At 56.2% G+C, this 18,237-nt stretch overlaps 1 protein-coding gene across 7 annotated transcripts in view; it reads right to left on the bottom strand.

Annotated features, from left to right (window-relative positions):
- The window catches only part of SAMD14 (sterile alpha motif domain containing 14), a 36,685-nt gene extending 19,168 nt beyond the window's left edge, over positions 1–17,517 (bottom strand). For 4 of the 7 annotated variants that reach the window (XM_073325567.2, XM_073325573.2, XM_073325572.2 and 1 more), the window contains exons 1-2: positions 13,840–14,194; positions 1,866–1,917 (exon numbers count right to left, since the gene is read on the bottom strand). In XM_073325567.2, coding sequence (XP_073181668.1) covers positions 1,866–1,905 — 40 coding nt within the window. In that variant the 5' untranslated portion in view covers positions 1,906–1,917; positions 13,840–14,194. Of the gene's footprint in view, positions 1–1,865; positions 1,918–13,591; positions 13,673–13,839; positions 14,195–17,422 lie in introns of those variants that run through there. The other 3 variants (XM_073325569.2, XM_073325570.2, XM_073325568.2) reach the window with 2 other exon arrangements.
- Positions 17,518–18,237: the final 720 nt, after the last annotated feature.

Below are 18,237 nucleotides of genomic sequence, written 5' to 3'. Positions count from 1 at the left end.
TCTGCCCTGGTTATTTTTAGGGTGACATTTTTTCCTCCAGCCACAGATGGGAAACACTCCCAGCATCGGCTGTCTGCAGCTGGCACGTGGGCTTTCAGCTCCAGCCCCCGGGGAGTCGAGGCAGTGGCCTTTGCAGGAGGGCACGGCTCAGGCTTCTGCTAATCACAGGCACCATACGCGCACCCGCGTGTGAGCGTGGACACGCTCATGCACGCACACCGGCCTGGGTGCTTATCGCCGTCAGCCAATGAGAGGGGCAGATGCACACTGGGAGGGGGAGATTCTGACAAAGCCCTGTCTACACTGGGTTTGGCTGGCACTGGGTCAGCTACTGCAGTACAAACCCCTGTGGATGCCCTGCACCCACATAAGACAGGGTCACGCTATCGTCCCCAGCTGGGACCAGCTGCACCAGAGCCAGCCGTGCTTTGCACAACCTCTGTGCTTTGCACAACCGCCTAGGCTAGGAGGTCCATGGGTGCAAAACACGTGAGGGGCCTGATCCTTTTTCCTTCTGTGCCCCAAACCCTCCTCATCCTGCCTGAGAGTCTCAGGCCGCCGAAGGAGGCAGGATCAGGCCCCGAGGACGGGGAGCAGGGCAGATCTTTGACCCCCACAGAAGATGGATGGGAAATCGAGGCAAAGTAGGAGTGGATGCTGGAGTGGGTGCTGCAGCACCTGGCCACCGAGGGACCAGGGGAAGAAAGCGGCAAGGGATGAGAGAGAAAGTGGAGGGGAGACCAGCTGGAGACAAGAGGGAGGTGTGTGTGTGTGTGTTGGGGGTCTCCATAGGAGGCTGAATGAGCAAGGCCCCATGCAGTCGTCCAGGGGGCTCTAGCGGGACGCAGGGTCCCTGCAGGATCCCAGCAGCCGTAGGGGGCACGGGGTGGAGGCCAGTGGGGAGAGGCGCCTGCGGGGAGGCAGAGCCCCACGTGTACATCCTAGGGGGTCACGCACACCTAGGGCCCCACTTGCACCCGGCTCCCAAGAAGGGATTGGGCGGGAGGGATAGCTCAGTGGTTTGAGCATTGGCCTGCTGAATCCAGGGTTGTGAGTTCAATCCTTGAGGGGGCCATTTAGGGATCTGGGGCAACTATGGGGGATTGGTCCTGCTGTGAGCAGGAGGTTGGACTAGATGACCTCCTGAGGTCCCTTCCAACCCTGATGTTCTATGATTTTAAGGCACCGTCTGACCTAGGTGTGTGTGGGAGAGGCGGTGTCCATGCAAGCTGCACCCCGATTCCCCGCTGCCGGGAGGCCTGGGAGCCAGAGGGCCGGGCGCTGATTCAGCAGGTCCTGCCTTTCCCCAGCACAGCGCCCCTGGAGGGCAGCGGTGAGAGCTCCCACCAGGGATGAATCCAGCCTAGGGCTGGAGGACGGAGTCGAGGGGACAGAAGCCTAGTCCATCTCCCAGGGATCCAGGCCCCGCTGGGCCAGGGAGCCCCATAGATGAGAGGGGTGGGCAAACAGATCTCGGCTTTCAGGGGCAGGATGGGGATTCATTTCCAGACCCTCCCTGGGCCCCTGCGCTTGCTGATCTCCCGCTCCTCCCAGCCAGGTCCTAGCTCCCAAATTCCCCCCTCCCCCACATCCACCCCTATGCCCCGGCTCCCCAACCCATCCACGCCCTAGCTCACCGGCCCCCAACTGCCAGGCCCTAACACCCCCCTCCCACCAGACCTTCCTTCCCCAAGCCCCACATTCCCCCCCAGCCTGGGTCTGCGCCACCCCTGGCCGGCTCTGCAGGCCGGGGAAAGTCTCCCTGGGCTGGCGACGCTGGGGGCGAGCAAGCGGGCGCTAGAGGACGTGGGCTCAGAGAGACCAGGGCGGGCGGGAAGAGGGTGCAGATCGGGCAGCGGACTTACCGAAAACCTCGTCCGTGTCTTGGCGTCTGGAGGACGACATGGCAGGGCGGCTCTGCGGAGAGAAGGGGGGAGGTAGGGTCAGATCCAAGCCAAGCAGCTGGCATGGGTATCTATGGGGAGGCCCTGGGATCTCCGAGCACCCATCGGCGAGCACCCCCGGTCCATCTGGAGCGCGAGAGAGCTCTGGGGAGGGCCAGAGGGGGCCATATGGGCCTGGCCCGGGTTGTACTTTCCCTGGCTATTGGTGTCTCAGCTGCCTACACAGCGGGCCCTGTGTTACAGAGGGGAACGGGGCAGCCGGTCAGGCGGAGCCATCCCGCTGCTTGGCTTCCCCCGGAGCTGCCGCGGCATCTCTGCAGACTCCACCCGGACCCGGTCGGCTCACGGGCACCCCGGGCGGAAGCCCAGCCCGAGCCCTTACACGGGGTCGAGCCGGACGTGTCCGGAGCATGGAGCCGCAGCAGTGGGAACCGTCGCACAGATAACGGGCGCCTGTAGGAGCCCCACGGAAGTACCCTGGAGATAGCCGGGCTCTGGAGCTGGACCAAGCCCGCTGGCTCCTGGGGGCAGAGCGTGGGGGAGGGCGGTAGAGGGACCTAGCAGTATAGCATGATCCCCCTTATCACACACTACTCTCCTCCCTTTCCCCCAGCCCTGCTGTCCCCTTCTCCCTTACCCCACCACCCCATCGCTGGACAAAAGGAATCAGGATGGATGATGCAATAGAAGACATGGACATTGATTGATCGCCTGCTATTGTCTGTCTATTTAAAGAGACAGGAGGCCCGATTCGCCTCTCCCTTCCCCGCCATACAACTCCCGCAGGTTAGACAGAGGAGACACCAGCCCACGGCTGGTGTTTTCCTGACTGGTGGGGTGAAGGACGTACTTAAGGGACATGGTGGAAATGTCAATCACTCGCGGTTTTAGAACTGGATCAATCTGATAAGAGGAAATACTTTTTCCATACAACCCCCAATTAGCCTGTGGAAGTCAGCACCACAATGTTTCATTGCGGCCAAGAGCTGAGCAGGACTCAAAAGGGGACTGGGCGTTTCTGTGGAGAACAAGAGTATCCCGGCTTATAATAGAGAGAATGTAAAAAGCTAAGATTTGAGGGAGGGGTATACACCCTCAGGCTTCAGGGCATGCCAACCATTAGGGGTCAGGAGGTAACTTGTCACAGGGGCAGATTATCCCATAACTGCCCACTGCAGGGTTTCTTTCAGCTTCCTTTGGGGCAGCTGGGGACAGCCACTTTTGGAGCAATGATACCAGACAGGATGATCTGATCTAGCGTTCCAGTTCCCCTCTCCATGTGACAATGGTAATATTCTCCCCAAATCTTTATCCAGCCCTTTCCCGCCAAAGAGCTTTGAAAACAATGAACCCAGACCCACAGCACCCAGGGGCGGGAAGGTGGGTGTGACCCCCAGTTTTGCAGACAGGGAAGCCGCTGGACTGACGTGACTGGCTCAGTTGCATAGCTAGGCAGAGAACCCAGGCGTCCTGACTCCCAGGCCTCTTTGCAGAGAACCATCCTGCCTGGGCAGAGAAAGATGCACTAAATATAAACCCCAGCACTAATACTGCTGGGCTGATCCTGCCAACTTTACTCTGCCAACACTCCCTGTGACTGCAGAATTGGGCCCCCAGGGTCAACTATTTGGTTTGACTTTCCATTGGGGCAGAGCGAGGCATGGGCTCCAATGGGGAGGCGTTTGGGGACCGCCTCCCCCGCCACCCTCCCCTCAGTGCCGGGCAGGGGGCAGCACGTGGCTCTCACACGGGAAAGGCTGGCAGCATCTCTGCCTGGCATAGTCTCTGGCTGCGCGATCTCATGTTTGGCCACTTGCCATGGGTTTGTTTGCTTTCCCTCCTCCGTGTTTGGCCCACGCTCTCCAAACAGCAGCGGTTCCCTCTCCCGCCATAAAATCTGCCACTTGCCAAGCATGAGGGGCGCAGGGCAGGGACTGGAGATGGGATGGGGAGGGAGAGCTCAGTGGTTTGAGCATGGCCTCCTCCACCCAGGGTTGTGAGTTCAATCCTTGAGGGGGCCATTTAGGGATCTGGGGCAAAAATTGGGGATTGGCCCTGCCCTGAGCAGGGGGTTGGACTAGATGACCTCCTGAGGTCCCTTCCAACCCTGATATTCTATGATGGCCTTTTCTTCCCCCCACATGCAGGCAAACTGGCAGGGGGCACATGGGATACCAAATTGGGGAGCCTATAAGGCACTAGGACCAGCATGCAGGGGGGAGCAAGGAGTGTCCCAGAAAGGGGTGTAGGAGAAGGTGTATTCCCCCACCTCACTGGGGGCTCCCCAGGTATCCCCACTACTCCCCTTGGGGCGGTACACTCCCCCTACCCCAGGCAGAACTCCTGTCAAACCAGATTGGGGAGCTTTGCCTTTACTCCCAGCAGCCTTGAGTTTAGAATTGGAAAGAAAATGACGCACCTGGCTTGATGGCCCTGAACCGGGAAAGCGAAGGGACAGCGTCAGGGGGGAAAAGGCGATTTAATAAGTAAGTGTGTTTTTCTTCCCCATCTCTAGGAATAGGACATTATTGTACTGCCCCCAGCCGATCCCAGTCAGGAACACACCTAGGGTGACCAGATGACCCGATTTTGGGTCTTTTTCTTATATAGGCTTGTATTCCCCTCCCCCTATCCCAGTTTTTCACATTTGCTGTCTGGTCACCCTAAATACACCAGCCCTGGGCCGGATTCTCTCGCTCGCATGAGGGTGAATGAGGAGTAGGGCAGCACCTCGCACTGTGCGGTCCCCAAGGAATTTACAAAGCCCTTGGGTGCCTCTGCAAGGGGATCAGCAGCAACATCCCCGTTTTTCAGTGTGGGAAACTGAGGCACCGGCCAGCTCTCTTTAGACTGTAAGATCTTTAGGGCAGGGAGTGTTTACTATGCGCATGCACCTTGCTTAGCCTGACAACGTGTGTCACGTGCCCATGTCCGCTAGAGGATAGCAGCCTGCTACTGCTAACTGCTATGGTGCTGCTTCTTTAGCTCAAGGGGCAAGGGGGGTGGGCAGGCAGTCAAGGGTTCAAATCCAGGCCGGGGTGAGGGTTACAGTCACTGATTTCTTCACTCTGGCAATAGAGCCTTCATCTGGGTTAGCCGCTATGTGGCACTTTCCCTTCTGTAACAGCTGGGATGCCAGTGCTGGGGCGTTCCCTGGAGGCCTCATTGGTGCTGGAAGCGTGTAGCAGCAGAGAAAGATGCTTTAATGCCTGCAAATCTTTCCCCAGGGCCACCCCCGCAAGCAGCTTGGCAACCCCCCCCCCCCGTCCTCCAGCACTCAGCTCCTGCTGGCCTTTGACATGCACCATCGGCCACGCCCCACAGGCCCCTCCCTCCTCCCTAATTCAAACCCGGGTCTCTCCTGCAAAGTCAGCCACCCCCACGGGGGGCGCGCCAGCTGACTAAGGGCGCCGGCAGAGAAAAGACTCCTAACGGCCCAGCGCCTTTGAGGACAGAGCAGCCGCTGTGCAATGAGCCAAGGGGCGTCAGCTTTTCAAGGAATGGTGACACGCCAGGGGCTTGTCCTAGGGGGAAGCCGACTGCAATAGCTGTTCGGGAATTGCTTCCCACGCGGACGGTCTAGTCACAGAATCTCAGGGTTGGAAGGGACCTAAGGAGGTCTTCTAGTCCAACCCCCTGCTCAAAGCAGGGCCAACCCCCAATTTTTGCCCCAGATCCCTAAATGGCCCCCTCAAGGATTGAACTCACAACCCTGGGTTTAGCAGGCCAATGATCAAACCACTGAGCTATCCCTCCCCCCCTATCCTTCACATTTATTCCAGAAGAGCGGCCACGTGGGGAGCTGGTCTGGACTAGGTATCAGGGAACGCTTTATTCCACAGTAACTAGTCAGGTCAGTTTCCCCATGTAGACAATCAGGGCCTGGGGGCTGGAGCTACCTGATTATAGGAAACAATGGGCCAGCAAAGAGATGGTGGAATGTGACTGACTGAACTCAGTAAACTCAGGGCTAAACTCAGTTCTTTGTGCTCCTTGATAACCCTACGTAGCTTTTACACGGTCTCCAGCCAAGGTTTAGAGTCTTAGACTCCAAGGGCCCCTTGTGATCATCTAGTCTGACCCCCTGGATAACACAAGCCAGAGGATTTCCCCAAAATAACCACTAGATATGGGCGGCAGGCATCAAAGGCCAGGGGAGGCTGAGCCTCCCCAAACAGCCCTGTGTGACCCTGCCCACGCTCCATCCCCAGGCCCCTGGTACTGCTGGCTCTTCCCCCATGGCCGGGGCCACAGCTGAGGCTAATGGGGGCCAGCCTGCAGCCCAGGACTCTGCCCAGTGCTCTGGGGCTGAGGGGCGGGGGGGCATGCTACCCGGCGCTGGGCCCACGCCGCTCGCCCCATGCTCCGGGGCTGGGGCTGCTTGGGCAGGCCGGGGCTGGGGTGGCGGGACAAGGGAGGGGCGCCTTGGGCAGAAGGGACCGGCCAGGGGCTAGCCTCACTGAGCCCAGGGTTCACCCACCTCCCATGCCACGAGAGCAGGTGTCTTAGAATAAACCTCTGCTCTTAATTTAACAATTGTCAGTGACGGGGAATCCACCACCCTCCTTGGTAAGTTGTTCCAGGGGATAAACGCTCACGGTTTAAAACATACACCTTATTTGCCGTTGAATTTGTCTAGCTTCAGCTTCCAGCCATTGGCTCATGTTATTCCTTTCACTGCTAGAGCACAGAGCCCATTATTAAATATTTGTTCCCTGTGTAGATACTTATTCACTGTAATGAAGTTACCCCTTAACCGTCTCTTTGGTAAGCTAAGCAGACTGAGCTCTGTGAGTCTGTCAGTATGTTTCCTAATCCTGTAATCATTCTCAGGGCTCTTCTCTGAACCCTCTCCAGTTTAGCAATACACTTTGTAGAGGCAGCTGAGGGTCATCGTCTCATGGCAAAGAAGGGGAAACCGAGGCACAGAGAAGTGACTTGCCCAAGGTAACCCAGCGGCTCAGTCTCAGAATGACCGCACCTGGATTCGTTAGCCACTCAGCCATATAGGATTTTTTTAAGCATGGACCATTCAGTGCAGAAGACCACCCAGTATTTGGAGAGCCTTGCGGAGAGCCATGCATAGCCAAGGAGATGGCTAAAACCCGACACCTCAAGCCGCTGTTCATCGGCACCGCTTTGAAATCAAGAGAGCCTCGCCGCTTTATGCCCCTCATCTACAGGTCAGCGTTCGAGGCTGCGAATCGAGAGTCACGGCCCACAGACTCTGCAGGAGCCTGGGCCAGGACCCGTCCCTTGGGCATCACCCCAACAGGGCACAAGGAGGCATTTTTCAGGTCAAACCCTGATGGTCAGCAAAAATCCACAGGAGAGTCCTCGTGCCCTGTCTCCACCTGGGTCACTCTGCTTGGCATTCCTACATCCCCCCTCCACTGCACCGTGGGCCAGATCTTGATCGCCAGGAAGTCAGCAGCAAAATTCTCCTAGGGGCCAGGAGAAAGGGCTGCAGGTTGCCCCCGGGCCGGGACAGGGAGCGAAGCTCTTTGAAATGGGACAACACACTGAAGAAAGGCTCGGCCACACAAGCCTGGCCTTTCCCCTGCAGCGGGGCAGCAAGGTTTTCCAGCACACAGAGACACAGAGCAGCGGGCAGCTGCCCCGCGGACAGGGGCTGCTGGGTACCAGACGAGGGCCACAGGGGAGCAATGGCGAATGAATCCAAAGGCTGGCTTGAAAGGGAAGTCAGAGCGCCTGGCCCAGAGAAAGGAGCCAGATCATAGAATCATAGAATATCAGAGTTGGAAGAGACCTCAGGAGATCATCTAGTCCAACCCCCTGCTCAAAGCAGGACCAGTCCCCAATGTTTGCCCCAGATCCCTAAATGGCCCCCTCAAGGATTGAACTCACAACCCTGGGTTTATTAGCAGGCCAATGCTCAAACCACTGAGCTACCTCTCCCCCCAATCATATCGCCCCCCCTTACTGGCTCCTGAGCGCCACGTGGGAGGGGACACCGATTCCTGCTGCCCGGCCACCCCTTGCGGGCCCTTTTCCTTTTCCACCGTAATTTTTTCCTCTTGCCTTCTGTTTAGGGTCTGCCTTAGCTGGGCAAGCCTGCCCCTTTCACAACGCCGCAGCGAGCCCGTGGCCGGAAACGCTGCTAAATGCCATGCCCTGAACTGCCTGACACTGGTACGAGTTTGCCAGGCCCCAGGGTGGGCTGATCGCACCATGCACTCTGTGCCTCCCCGCCCCAGCCAGATTGCAAGTAAGAGTCAGCAAGAGACGCGAGCTGGTCGTCTCTACCCCCTTTACGTGGTTTCACTTAAGGAAGCCGGATCAGACAAACAGCTGCTCCAGCTCCAGCCCATCTCAGCCAGCCTCACTTCCCCACACATTGGACAGTAATTCCCATCTTTACCACCACCTCAAAGCCTGTCAGACCAGGGATGGAGTGAAGAGCCCAGCCCTCCGTGCGGTCACCACTGACGGCTCTGCCAAAGAGCAGACAGAAGCGAGGGGCAGTGTAGTCTGGTGACCTGGGATCACCTGGATTCTGAACTGCAGCATGATCTCGGGCAAGCTGCTTTGCCTCTCTGTGCCTCGGTTTCCCCTCCCCACTCTTTGGCTAATGAAGTGTAACCACTCGGGCCCAGACGGTCTCTTGCTGTGCCCAGCATAATGAGGTTTCAGTCTTCACTGGACCCTCTGGAGAGGAATGCTAGTAATAATGACAAGCAATAGCTAGAGCCAGGGACGGCCAATGGGCCAACTTTTGTCTGGGAGCTGCTCTGTCGATTTCAGTGGGGTTGAACGGAGTTACCCCAGCATTCTGGTACTTCAACAAGTTCCCAAGGCAGCTGCCCCGTGCCCGGAAGGACGTGACAAAGGAGATGCCCCTGTACCGTTAATCCTAGAGCTGATAACAAAGGGATAATCAGCATCAAGACAGACAATGTTTTTTATGGGAGAGACTGACAGGCACCCATCAAATCATCCCCTACCGGCCTCCAGCAGCTCCCCCTGCCATCGGCTTTAAATCCCTGCTGAGCTGAGTTTGAACCCCTGGGGATCTAGAGGTGAAAGGTCACTTAGGGTATGTCTACACTGTAATTAAATACCCTCAGCTGGGCAGGCCCATGTGACGGACTCAGGCTCCGGTGCTGTAAAATTGCTGTGGGACAATCCGGTTTGGGCTGCAGCCCGGGCCCTGGGACCACGCGGTGGGGGAGAGTCCCAGAGCGCAGGCTTCAGCCCGAGCCTGAATGTCTACACTGCAATTTTACAGCCTCGCAGCCTGATCCCCCATAAGCCCGAGTCAGCTGCACCGGGCCAGGCATGGGGGCTGAATCACAGTGTCGCTGTACCCACGGTCTCTTAGCGACCCTCCAAGCTAACCAGTCCCACTGCCCCGCTGGTGGAAAAGGTGTGGACCAGACCATCCCTGGCTTGGGACATCAACTGCCGTGTCCCAGCCTGGAGTGAATGTTCACAGACGAGTTACCCGCCTTCCAGAAGCGAGATCCCCAGCACAGCTGAGCCACGGGGTGCTCGGGCTGTCACAGAGGGCGGGAAGCATCCAGCCACAGGGAGGTTTATCTGCCCCAGGAGGATGCCGCTCTTAAGGGCCCCTCTGGATCAACAAACCTGCATTACACTGAACGTTCAGTGTGTCGAGTGGTGAGAGCCGGGGACTGGGAATCTGGACTCTGGGGCTCTCCCAGCTCATGTGGGCTGCTGGTTAGGGCAGGGGGCTGGGAGTCGGGACTCCTGAATTTCATTCCTGGCTCTGCCCCCCGTTCACTGTGTGACCCTGGGCAAGTCATTGGGCCTCTCCTATTTCCCGTTGGTTTGATGCAGCGGTTTTCAGCCTTTTTTCATTTGCAGACCCTTAACAAATTTTGAGTGGAGGTACGGATCCCTTCGTAAATCTTAGGCACAATCTGTGCGGACCACATGTTGAAAACCACTGTTCTATGTGAACAACTGCCTTTTGCAGACCCATTAAAAATAATTTGCAGATCCCCAGGGGTCCGCAGACCACAGGTTGAAAACCACTGGTTTAATGGATATAATTAGGCTTGGAAGGATTAGATTTTTATCGGTAAATGTCAATTTCACCGCAGACACACCCAATAGTTCCGTTGCTAATAATCAAAGTGTACAGCTAGGCAAAGTAGGGAAAACACGGCTTGAGAACGTATTAGCGTTTCATTTACCGATATTTACTTCAGACATTTCGCCATGGGATGCTGACCCTTTGTGTAGGAATGGTTAGAGAGCTTTAACTTTTTGAATCTCCACATTAAATCATCATCTGACCCCCCCTAATTTCCCCTAACTGAACATTTAAATTAGTAAAAAAACATCAATATTATCCATCAAATGATAAAAAAAAATAAAGATCGAAATGTGCCAAGCCTCTGCAGCATGGGGCATGGGTCACTTGCTGGAGGATTCTCTGCACCTTGAAGTCTTTAAGTCACGATTTGAGGACTTCAATAGCTCAGACATAGGTGAGAGGTTTATCGCAGGAGTGGGTGGGCGAGATTCTGTGGCCTGCATTGTGCAGGAGGTCAGACTAGATGATCATAATGGTCCCTTCTGACCTTAATATCTATGAATCTATGAAAGATCTCCCCTCCCCGGGGCAGGGATTAGGTGATGTAATGCAGTCATATTTATAAAGGATGTCGAACTCCTCCAAGAGAAGTTCCTCTTAGCTGGACAAAGTGGCCAATTCTTTTATCTGATGAAAGGGCCTACTGGTTAATATCTGGGAAGCCCTCCAAGGCCTTGGGCTTGAGGGGCAAGATTGACCAGGTTCACAGAGCGGGCTGCACCACAAGGAAACACAAATAAGATGGGCGTAAAATAAAGTCCCCCAAACTCCCTAGGATGATTTCATTGCTGCCCATTGCCCCAGTGAGGGTGGGACCAAGGAGGCTCTGAGGTAGAAGGGAGGGCCCCAGACCCCATTACCACCTGGTACAGAGGAAGCCTCTGTCAGTTCTGCAGCAGCCCCGAGTGTAGGGGTGAGCTGGCGGTGAGCAGGCAACAGTGGGATTCTGGGGCCATTCTAGGTGGGTGGAAGCGTGGCCGGAGTTGATCTGTGCTCCTGTGATTCGAAAGCCCTAAAAGACCCCTAGGAGCCACTGGAGCAGGGATGGAAGTTAGGCCCAGGGCTGTTCTGGCCTAAGTGTAGGGCAGGGCCAAATTTCTTCCCCTCTGTCCCTGCCCCACTGCAGGCTCCTTGGTGTTATCAGAAGGGAAGCATCTAATGCCACGTGGGGTCTGCACTGCTCCCATCGCTGTTACTGGGAGACACTCCAATGGGAAAAGCGACCTTTCTATGCCTGTGGATTTTCAGTCCCCAGAAAGAGCAGTCGGGAGACAGAAAGGCAGAAAATTACAGCCCAGTGGCTCATACGTCTGCTCTGGCAGTGATTCATATCGATCTCAGAGAGCTCCCTTAGCAGCAAAGTGCTTCGCAAATGGAGCTGCTTCTTCTGCCACTGAAATGCGGCCACCTCTGGGGTGGGGGTGCGGTCGCAGGTTTACACAGTGGCACGGCTAGGCTTGCCCAGCAGCTGAAGATGGGAAGTGAAGAACACTAGATCCAGTGGAAAGCTGCAGGGCACCTGTAAGGAAGCGGAATGCCGTTTGCCCAAGGATTTAACCAGGACCCTGGGGCTAGCCTCTTTGACTGCCACAGAAATCCCCAGGGGATCTCGAATGCAACAGAGAGGCTCAGGACCCGGGTTGTGTCTCACATGAGAGTCAGTACCTCCAACAGCAGTGACCAGAGCCTCCAGCGGGGGCGTTGGGGTCAGCGCAGATTTGGGGGTGGGGGAGAGAGCGCCCCCTGCTGAATCACCACGACCTGTAGCACCTTGGATCTCCCTCATCCAGCTAACTGCTTCCCAGAACTTGTTTTGCTTTGGGGAAGGAACAAACTCCCAGCCTAAGGGGGCAGAGCTGGGGAGGCGGGAGTCCAAAGCCAATGCAAAATAATGGATCTGGAGAGGGGTCTGATTGCTCTGAGAGGCAATTGTCCTTCTCTGCAAGAGGCCCTTCCAGGATTGTGCTGCAAACTAATCACCCGACACACACACACTCACATCTAGGGGAGAATCCTTCCAGCCGTATGAACACGACGGTGTTAGAGACACCCCCACCCCGTCAGATCTGAGACAGAGGCCAGAGTATTAGCCATGGTCCCCTCCAGGGGCCATGGGTCAATTTCAGTTCAAGCGGAGAGGGGAAGGGTGCACATGTGGGGGAGGGGGAAGGGAGAGGTCTGTCCATTTTAGCCATAGATCCAATGCCTTTGAAGGGCAGGAAAATCTACACCAATGTGGGCCTAGTGCTCAGATCGAATGATGAAAGAAGAGGCTTGAGAGCCCATGCGGAAAGGAGGGAACGAGGAAGAGAGATGGGAGGGGAAGAGTGTGTGTGTGTTGCGGGGGAGACAGAGAGAGATGGAAGTGGGATCCTGGAGGAAGAAAGCAGGGAAAGGAGAAAAGAGGGAAGAAATCAGAGTCTATGGAGGATAGCAGGGCTGCAGGAAAGGAAGACTGTAAAAGAGGAGATGGAGAGGGAGTGAGAAGGGATGCGTGGGGCGGCCAGGGAATGAAGGGCAGAATGGAGGCAGGGTGGACGTAGCGAGTCCCAGAGATAAAACAAACCAAGGGGAGAAGGTGGGAAAACAGCCAGGGACCCTGCCCAAGGACTAGCTCTCCAAACCCAGCCCAGAGGGTAGCCAATCCCACTGAACCCAAACAAGCTCAGGAACCCAGCCAGGCCTGTGAGGCTGCAGATCCCCTTGCACAGCCCCATGGAGGGAAGGCCACTGCTTCAGCCAGCTTGCTGAGGGTGAAGGACGGGGAAGAAATACAGCCCCACCAGACTCCAGAGCAGAGAGGCTCAAATCTGAACTGCAGCCTGGATTTTAGACCCCAGTCCCCTTTCCAGAAGCCCAGGCCAGGGAGGGTTAAAATGAAATCCCTGGTGGCTGCTGAACACTGGCTCAGAAGAGAGGAGCCAGGTTGTTGTTTTTTTAATGGTTATTAATTTATTGATCGAAAACAGGAGAGAGAGAGAGAGAGAGAGAGAGAGAGAGAGAGAGAGAGAGAGAGAGAGAGGGCAGCTTATTAATGTTTAAAGTGTCGCTAGCCTCATGCTGAGAGGGGGGTTTGAATAACCCAAGGTGGGTTCAAACCTGGGGGGTGGGTTGGATTCTACCAAGCACAACGAACTGGATATGCATTTATCTACCCCCCAACCCCCCCCCCCCCGACTCCCCGTCTTTCAGATACGTTTATAAACACCCTAAGTTGAAGACACTTTTCACCATCATAACCCCTCTCCCCGCCCCCCATCGCTCCGTTTCCACCCGGAGCGGACCGACAGGAAAACACCAAAATATGCCGCTGTCCTCCCCTGGTTGCATCAAAACAGGCAGGGTTTGGGGGGCGCGGGAGGGGGGGGGAAGACTATTTGGATCGGGACTGCAGCCTTGCAAGCCGCGGCGATCCATGCAGTCTCGATGCAGGCAGGGCTGGAAATAAACAAACAAGGACCCCCCCAAACAACAACAACAACAACCCCCCCCTCCCGCCCCCCAGCCGGCAGCCAAACAAGCCGCGGAGGAGAGGGAAGCGCAGCCCTGAAACTGACACGAGCCGAAAGTCTGATGGGCGAGGCTGAAATTGACACACACTCACCGAGGGGACCCTGGCATCCTCAGCAGCGTCCTACTGCGTCCATGCCGGGATCCAGAGGCGTCTCTTGTGGCTCTCCCCCCGCCCGCCCCTCCCCTTTCTCTGCCCCCCCCCCTCCCCGGCCCCCTCTTATTTGGATCCAGCAAGCTTGCAAAAATTCAAGGCGGGAGCGGGGAGGATAAAGGAAACAGCGGGAGCATCCTGGGAGGTCTGCAAGGAGGAGGTTCTGCAGAGAGAAATTTCATACTGACCTCTGGATTCTCCAGGCTGGGATGGTCCCAGGGACTTGAGGGAGGGAGGGGGAAAGGTGGGGGGTGGGGGTCACAGGAACCCGGAAGCAGCTCAGGCAGCCTGGCTTGAAGTCAGGGAAGAGGGATGCTGCCTTGGCTGCAACTCCCAGCTGCTGGCTTGGCCGGGCTTCTGCCTGTCCCTCGACTGGTGCTGACGGGGTGATGCATTGTTGAGCTGGTACCACGTAGCCATTCCCTGGGGCTGGGAGATCCAGAAAGATGGGGGTAGATGCGAAGAGATGAAGAAGAGAGAGGCAGCGAATGAGAAATCACAGGCTCACAGAGGTTGAAAGAGCCCAGCTTTCCAGAGAGCCTTGCAGCCTGGATCCCCCCCCCTTCCCCTCCCCCGCCCCAGCTCAACTTCTTTATGTCGGTACCTAAACAAAGCCTGATCGTCAGAGGTGCTGACACCCACAGCTGCCACCAAAGGCCAGGGGAGACGTGATGCTCCGCACCTCTGAAGAAATCAGGCGGATTCAATAGGGACTTGAGGGACTGACTTGGTGCCCCTCAGTTTGAGCATTCTGGCCCAGATGCAATGGCATCACCCATCTCTGAAATGCAGCCACCTCTGGGCTGGAGCACAGAAGCCAGTGTTCTGCAACAATGGAAGGTGGCGACTCTTTTGTTTGCTTGTTCTTAAATCCATTGGGGGGGGGATCCTTGATCCCACAAAAAAGAAACTCTGTGGGATCTTTACTGCGCAGGCGAAGCAGAGAAAGGCCTCGGGTTTTAAGGGGGGAGGGATAGCTAAGGGGCCTTCTAAACCCAGGGTTGTGAGCTCAATCCTTGAGGGGGATCTGGGGCAAAAATAAGGGAGGGTACTTGGTCCTGCTGTGAAGGCAGGGGACTGGACTCGATGACCTTTCAAGGTCCCTTCCAGTTCTGTGAAATAGGCATATCTCCACATGTTTCGGGTCTCATCTGAAACAGAACCCTAATAATCTGCCCACTACTCCAGGATACTTCTGTGATTCCACATGAGAGCTTATTTTCCAGGGCTGCCAACCCACTGTGTTCCCCAGATCACAAACCAATTGCATGTTTTTGAAAGGCAGGTCGGGGGGTCCCCAGATGGAGCGACATGGGTGGGGGGAGCAGACCGAATGAGGAGGCAGATGGGTGGTGTCATTCTGGGCCTGTGCAGTGACAGCAGGAAAAGGCACTGGTTGGCATGGCAAAAGGGTGCGGTGGGTAGGGTGATGGCCTGGGACTTGTGAGACCTGGGTGCTAATCCCGGATCTGCTTTGTCAATTGGCTAGTCTGTGCCTCAGTTTCCCCTATGTCTGCCTCGTTTGGAAGCTCCTCGGGGCAGGGAATGTCGCTCTCGCTAAGCGTCTGCCAAGTACAGATAGAGGTCTATGCTGGGCACAGGATAGAAATAACATCAGAGACCTGGACCTTGCCAGGACTCCCCCAGATCTCCATTGATGTAACCGCCCCTCGGAGGGGCATGATCCCCCCTGCCCGGAGAGGGAGGGGAGAGGCGGGTGAGACGCGGAGCTCTCCTGGGAGTTGCTGAATTCAGGTGGTGCTGAATGGACAGCTCCCAGGAGCCTGGCTTGAGACGGGGAAGGAGGCTCCTGCGTGGGAGAGCTTGGGATGGGGGTGAGCGCCTGGGGGGAGAAAACCGGCTCCTTCCCAGGAGAGACGGATTCAGCCAGAAGGGGTCGAGGCTGGAGGGATTTTATTAACCACAGGAGGCTACTGGGTCAAGGAGCAAGGCCAAGGCTGAGGCTGGGGCCGCTCTGCTCCTTGTCACGTTCTTCACTTGGACACAGAAGAGTCCGTTTAGTGTTTGGGGCAAGAGAGGACCAGAGCCGGCCCCATCCTATGGGGAGAGAGGTCCAGAGCCAGCCCCATCCCAGGGGGAAGAGAGGCTCCGAGCTGGCCCCACCCTGGGGGGAAGAGAGGCCCAGAGCCGGCCCCATCCTAAGGGGAGAGAGGACCAGAGCTGACCCCATCCTGGGGGAAGAGAGGCCCAGAGCTGGCCCCACCCTGCGGGGAAGAGAGGCCCAGAGCCGGCCCCATCCTAAGGGGAGAGAGGCTCAGAGCCAGCCCTATCCTAAGGGGAGAGAGGCCTAGAAAATAGGGATTTTCAATTCACGTTTCATTGGGTCTCTCTTGGCAGAAGAGGGTGTTTTAAGAGGGGCTTAATGTGGGCAGGAGGCTGGTGGTTGCATTCAGGAGGGTGGTACCCTGCCTGGGGCACCAGGAGGCCATCCGAACAGAGACAAGAGTGGCTGGAAGGTGAGGCTCGGGTGATGCTCGGGACCCTGGCTGAGCAGCAGGGAAGGGGGGCGGGGGGGGGTCAGTGCTGATGAGGGTAGAGCTGGGCAGAGCTTTGAGATGGTGGCAAGAATCCGACGCCACAATGGATGGGGAGTTGGGGAGGGGTCCTGGGACTTGGGCAGAGATGGGCCCTCCCTGGAGTGAGCGATGAAGAGGCCACCCCATCCCAGCGTGGGGCAGAATGGATTCGAACGAAGGCTCCAGGACCCGAACTGTGTTTTTGCCAGCTTGCCCCTGGGCCTGCAGGTGGCCCCTTTGCTCTTTGCTGCTGGGCTAGAAAATGAGGCAGAAGATTCTGCCCCCTGTGCCCCCCGGCCCCCCATCTCTGCCCCTCCCTGGGAGCGCCAGAAACCCAGGTTGCCATCCCCATAGCAGCGGTAATAACACTGCCTGGATTAGCAACATGTCGCTGCATGTCCCGGGCTCCGTGTGTGTTTTAATCCACACACACACACACACCCACAGAGATTCCTGGCTCCAGCAGTCACAGCAAGGAGGCTGCCAGCCTGGGGGAGGACTGGAGACAGCATGGGCATGGTCTGGTGCCTTTGCAATCCTGACTGCAGAAAGTAGGGCAGTGAGAGGCAGCGGTCCCCGTGCCAGCCACTCTCACTCCCAGTGCCCATGCCAAACAGCCGGGCATAACAGTCAGGAGCGCTCTCTTCCAGCTCACGTGAGCACGGGTTATGATGTGGCAGAGATGGCTAGAAACAAAGGTCAAGCTGGCACCCATCTCGCTTCTGACTCGGAGATCGCTGCAGCAACCAGGAGCTCCCGCTTCCCCCACCATCACCCCCGGCACGGTCAATGTCAAGGGACAGGGCCTGCCCAGATACTGAGGTGAGGGGCGCTTTGAAAAGACATTTTACCTCTAGCTGGGGGGGGGTGGGGGGAGAAACCAGTTTCCGCATGAGAATTACTGAAATATTTTCCCATTCTAGATGGGGATGAAAAATCAAAATCTCGGAAGCTTTTCAAGAACAGAAAATAAAATAAAAAGAAAAGAAAATAAATAAGAATATAGAAGCAGGTCCACTGAAGGATTTATTTTTTTTTACCTTAAATAAACTTATGTTTCTAAATGATAAATGGGTTTGAACTGGAAAACAAACGGGTTCCCCCCCCACCGGGTTTTAATTTCTTTTTTCAAAATGAGAAACGCGTCCAAGCCGAGCCCGTCCCGCAAACAGTTTCTGTTTTGATGAACGGACATTTTCCGATGGAAAATATATTGTATTGAAAGAGTCCTCACCAGCTGTAATGATAACTTGATCTTAAAATTATTTCGCAGGTCCTCCCTCGACAGCAGGTGAGCTCCTAGAACAGGGTGTAGGCTCCCGCCAGCTAGAGGTAAGGAACAAACATGCAACAGAAAAGAAATCGGCGATGCAATAAAAGTGCATTAATAACTCGTCAAGAGCTCATGTAATCTTAGAAGCCAGTGGAGGAGACCTAGCAGACCAGCTCTTCCTTCTCCGGCTACTTATGATTGATTATTATTATGATTTGTTTCACCAGAGAGCCTAGGAGCCCAGTTTCGGAGCGAGCCCCTGTTGTGTCAGGCGCTGTATGAACGCAGAACAAAACCCCCCTGTCACGGAGTCCCTGGGCGATGCTCGCAGAACAAAACGCCCCATATATAATAATAAATAATGGTCATGTCTCCTCGCTGCCACATCACCACCATGCAGCCTGGGTGGGGAGACAACAGGCCTACGCTGCTTGTTTCCCACTCATGGGAGCATCCCAAAGATCGTAACTGACGGCGTTTCCATCAGCCCCAAAGAGATGTGAGTGTCCTAACTACCCCGATCTCTGGTGGGGCCCAGCCTAGCATGAGCTGTCTCCTCATCAGCCCCCGATCCTCATACCAATCGTCCGGCTTGAAGGTCAGAAGAAACTTGAGGGGGCAGGCGGCTGGCTGAGATTCTGGCGGGGTGTGTGTGTGTGTTCTGGTCGCACACTTGCTCAGGCTCACTTGCACACAGAGTCCAGTAGCTCACTCCCACACAGTCGCTCACCCAAAGACACACGCAATCACTCGCACGTGCGCAGAGCCATGCCCGC

The sequence above is a fragment of the Lepidochelys kempii genome, chromosome 27 (genome assembly GCF_965140285.1).
Source record: "Lepidochelys kempii isolate rLepKem1 chromosome 27, rLepKem1.hap1, whole genome shotgun sequence".
NCBI classification, from domain to species: Eukaryota; Metazoa; Chordata; order Testudines; family Cheloniidae; genus Lepidochelys; species Lepidochelys kempii.
Note: the sequence above shows the minus strand (reverse complement) of the source record. Positions and strands in the feature narration are given on the sequence as shown.